This window comes from Atta colombica, unplaced genomic scaffold (genome assembly GCF_001594045.1).
Source record: "Atta colombica isolate Treedump-2 unplaced genomic scaffold, Acol1.0 scaffold236, whole genome shotgun sequence".
Classification (NCBI taxonomy): Eukaryota; Metazoa; Arthropoda; class Insecta; order Hymenoptera; family Formicidae; genus Atta; species Atta colombica.
In genome coordinates this window covers 1,091,310-1,094,953 of record NW_017259334.1, presented here as the reverse complement: position 1 = coordinate 1,094,953, position 3,644 = coordinate 1,091,310, and the positions used below count along the sequence as shown (strand labels likewise).

At 34.0% G+C, this 3,644-nt stretch overlaps 3 protein-coding genes across 5 annotated transcripts in view; 2 read left to right on the top strand and 1 right to left on the bottom strand.

The window, feature by feature from the left end:
- LOC108688616 (mitochondrial import receptor subunit TOM70-like) overlaps positions 1-1,333 on the top strand; it is a 3,692-nt gene extending 2,359 nt beyond the window's left edge. Inside the window, exons 6-8 of the mRNA XM_018194947.1 lie at positions 137-393; positions 519-739; positions 873-1,333. Coding sequence (XP_018050436.1) covers positions 137-393; positions 519-739; positions 873-1,056 — 662 coding nt within the window. The 3' untranslated portion in view covers positions 1,057-1,333. The remainder of the gene's footprint in view (positions 1-136; positions 394-518; positions 740-872) is intronic.
- A 466-nt stretch (positions 1,334-1,799) lies between these two features.
- The window catches only part of LOC108688615 (UDP-N-acetylglucosamine--dolichyl-phosphate N-acetylglucosaminephosphotransferase), a 5,912-nt gene continuing 4,067 nt past the window's right edge, over positions 1,800-3,644 (bottom strand). Inside the window, exons 4-7 of one of the 2 annotated variants that reach the window (XM_018194945.1) lie at positions 2,334-2,522; positions 2,185-2,255; positions 1,949-2,133; positions 1,800-1,890 (exon numbers count right to left, since the gene is read on the bottom strand). In XM_018194945.1, the coding sequence (XP_018050434.1) occupies positions 1,825-1,890; positions 1,949-2,133; positions 2,185-2,255; positions 2,334-2,522 (511 nt within the window). In that variant the 3' untranslated portion in view covers positions 1,800-1,824. The remainder of the gene's footprint in view (positions 1,891-1,948; positions 2,134-2,184; positions 2,256-2,333; positions 2,523-3,644) is intronic. The other variant, XM_018194946.1, reaches the window with a different exon arrangement.
- Positions 2,708-3,644, top strand: part of LOC108688613 (beta-1,4-mannosyl-glycoprotein 4-beta-N-acetylglucosaminyltransferase) — a 3,269-nt gene continuing 2,332 nt past the window's right edge. Inside the window, exon 1 of one of the 2 annotated variants that reach the window (XM_018194944.1) lies at positions 2,708-3,457. The gene's annotated coding sequence lies outside the window, so the exon portion shown is untranslated. Of the gene's footprint in view, positions 3,500-3,644 lie in introns of both variants that reach the window. The other variant, XM_018194942.1, reaches the window with a different exon arrangement.

Sequence of the window (3,644 nt, the reverse complement as noted above, 5' to 3'; positions counted from 1 at the left end):
ATTACTGGGTTTATATATTAATCGCAAATATCAATTGCAAATTTATTGCAAGCCAGTCTGAAATGTCAATTTTCAAATTAACTTGAGATCGATTTGCGCAAAATCGACTAATGCAAAATCAGAATTATAAAATAACAATACTACTTTTTGTCATTTCAGGTAAATTTGCTCATGGGCAGAATAGATGAAGCTAAACGCGATTTTGAAAAGGCTGTTGAATACAATCCAAATTTCGGCATAGCATACGCGCAAAAATGTTACACGGATTATCGTTTTGCAGTGTTCAATAGAGATATAGGATTAGCCGAAGTGGCTGTGAAAGACTTTGAGAGAGCTTTGGAAAAGTATCCAAATCCTCCTGAATGTATATATTGTTATATATCGTATGCTCAGGTACGTATAACTATTTATAATATTTATAATATTTCTTAAAAAAAAAAAACAATTAAAGAAAAGTGAATTATAAATTGTTATCATTATGTTGTACACATTTTGGTTCATTGGTGGAATTTTCGTAGATGATGTCCGAAACTCAACAGTTTGAAAAGGCTGATACTTATTATGCTAAAGCATTAGAGCAAGACCCTGATAATGCAACTGTTTATGTGCACAGAGGCTTACTGCAATTACAATGGAACGGTAATGTTGATAAAACTGTGGAATATATACACAAAGCGTTAGAATTGGATGAGAAATGCGAGCTTGCATATGAATCATTAGGAAGTATCGAAGTACAAAGGTATGTATGGTTTCTAATAATTATTATATGTTTCAAAATAAACCAACTACAATCACACATGTGACTTACACTATGTATTATTTAAAAAAACTAAAGACATTTGAAAATTTTCTAAATTCATGTTTTCTTTCAGAGGAAACATAGAGGAAGCAATAAGATTATTTGACAAGGCTTTAGTATTATGTCGTACATTCATGGAATTGACACATATATACAGCTTGAGAGATGCTGCAAAAGCACAACTTAATATAAAGAATCGATTAGGTATGGACGTTATTCGTTCGTCATCTCGATTTGTTCCGAATTCCATGTTTTAAATTATGAAGAAAATAAAAAAAATCACTGTTATTAAAGAATTAAAATTTTATGTTAGCACATCAATCTTAAACACGATATACGTGCAGTCCCAAAAACTGTAATATGCAATTTTTTTTATTGTATTGCATTATTTTATATTAAAACAGTCAATATAATTTTAAGTTTATATAACACTTTAAGAATTAACTTTGATATATTGGATCTATTAGCATTTGATCTACGATAAAAAAAAATAGTGATGTAATGCACCAGTTATTGTAGATTATCAAAGCTTTAAAGTATTTGTTAGCAAGTGAAGTTTGTTAATTATTTAGAATTGCTCAACTTTAATTTTGTAAGATCATGCTTATGCAAATATTAAAATTTGTTGTGTATCATTTAAGTAATTTTATATTTACAAATCTTATAATTTTTAACAAATGAAATATTTATAAATATTATTTTTACTTATAATACCCTATTATTTGATAAAAATTATCTTTTTATGCAATTGTTTTTAATCAAGTTGTGTACAAAGTTTATAAATAGAAATTTGTAGAAGCTATTTTATTATTATTCCTTACTTCATCTTGTATAGAAAAAATAATATATTAATAAAATAAATATTTATATTTATGACATTTAAAATCATAAAAAAATGATGACTTAAAATTTCTAATACAATTTTGGTATTTTATGAAAGAAATAGAGGAATTATGATCACACGCTAATAATAATAAATTCAAGACTTTTACAACTGTAATATATTTCAATATTCTTGTATTTATTTAAACATCGTAAAATATGGAAGCCAAAGGATATCTTATAACAAATGCCAATATACTACTAATAATCTGAAAAATATTAATGTTATATACTTTAAATTATTAAATATATATTTTTTTAAATTACCTGAATTATTAGTAAAACCGACGTAAGTTTTGGTTCTCTCAACGGACCAGTCTTGATCAATATAAAATTAATCAAAGTTAGATTATTGCAAGTCACAAAGCCTTCCGAGTCTTCTTCCCATTTTATTAATTTACATTTTCGAAATATCCACATTGATAGTTTCCCTAATAAAATAAAATATAATTCTAAACAATACATACAGTTTTTTTCTTCATAGATAAATTATACTACCATACCAAGTGTGCCAAGATCTGATTTGTAGAACACAGTTCTACTAGGCTCCAATTTGTCTATCTTTTCATTGTATCTGCGAATAAAATCATGTTATGAGTAGATCTTTTGATGAGATTTTCTAACATAATTATTTTTTATTTCTAAAACTTACTTTGGTAATCTATGCCTAGGACACGATACAAGATGGAATAGCTGCGGTATGCTATACAGAAAATTGATTATTTGTGGAATGAAAAACAACAAAGTCGTCTTGCTGAAGCGTCCTATGATACCGACAACGGCGAAAGTCATTCCCGATAGATAACAAAACGTATCGCCTACGAAAACCTGCGATGGATACCTTGAACAAAACATCATTATTCCTTTACTTCAACGTAACGTTGAATAAATTCATACATATTATAAATTAAATAAGTACATATTTTATCATTATATATATTTACGCGAACACATTACAGAGTAGATCATTACGTCATTTAAACGCTGTTTTCCTCCACGAATTGTGCTTTATACCTCTTTTGCGCGTTTTATTATGCAGACATATTCTTTTCCGTATAAATATAGGAAATCACAAGCATGTGCGAAACACATGCGAGGTATTGCTCCAAAAGGAAATTACCAAATCAAGTGCCATTGCTCTATAACTGTCAGAGGGCTACCATGATGACTATAAACACGTGGAGCTCGGGAATCGTTTCTGCGAAGAGAGAGTCGCTCCTTTTCCTCGAGCTTGGCTGGCTAATTCTAAAATTAATGATCCAGTTTCTTTACTTATGGGCGGGTCCGCCTCGTTCGCAGAACGAATTGCTCATGCATTGTAAAGCGGGACGAAGGGGTGACACATAGATACAGTTTGACGCCGGCGTAAGACGCGTGCGCTTTACGAATAGTCACGATCGGCGAGAGTGTGTTCGTCGACGAGTACGACGGGCGGAATCGGCTGCTGCGGCGCTCGGGCGTGGTTTTTCACGTCGTCGCGGTACGCGCCGTTACCCGGCCGGGCGGGGGGGGGGGCAGAAGGTGCACCTGGATCTCGGAGGGATGCCTTTTTCCCCCATTCCCCCCCATTGCAGCCAGTCAGCCTGAGTCAGGCAGCGACTATCGACGAGACTAGAAGTATGCGCGGTGTGGTGCGTCGCCGGTCGCCGATCATCCTATAATTGCCAATCATCGTATAATTACCGACGAAACCGTCAGAATCGGCATATGCGGCGATCAATAGGCACGAATTAAATGGCACGTTGCGCCGCGGTGACGTCACCATACCGTCATCTGGTGAGATCATCATCGTCGTCGTCGTCGTCGTCAAATCGCATTGTGAGCGACGCTTTATTATGTAATATAGTTGTGGGCAATGACACGCGTGCGGGGCGGAGGCTGCCTCGGAACTTTAACTCGCGCGGAATCCAATTGGCGGATGGTATATCTCTGCAATGCAGCGGCTGTCGGCGACGATGCCGCT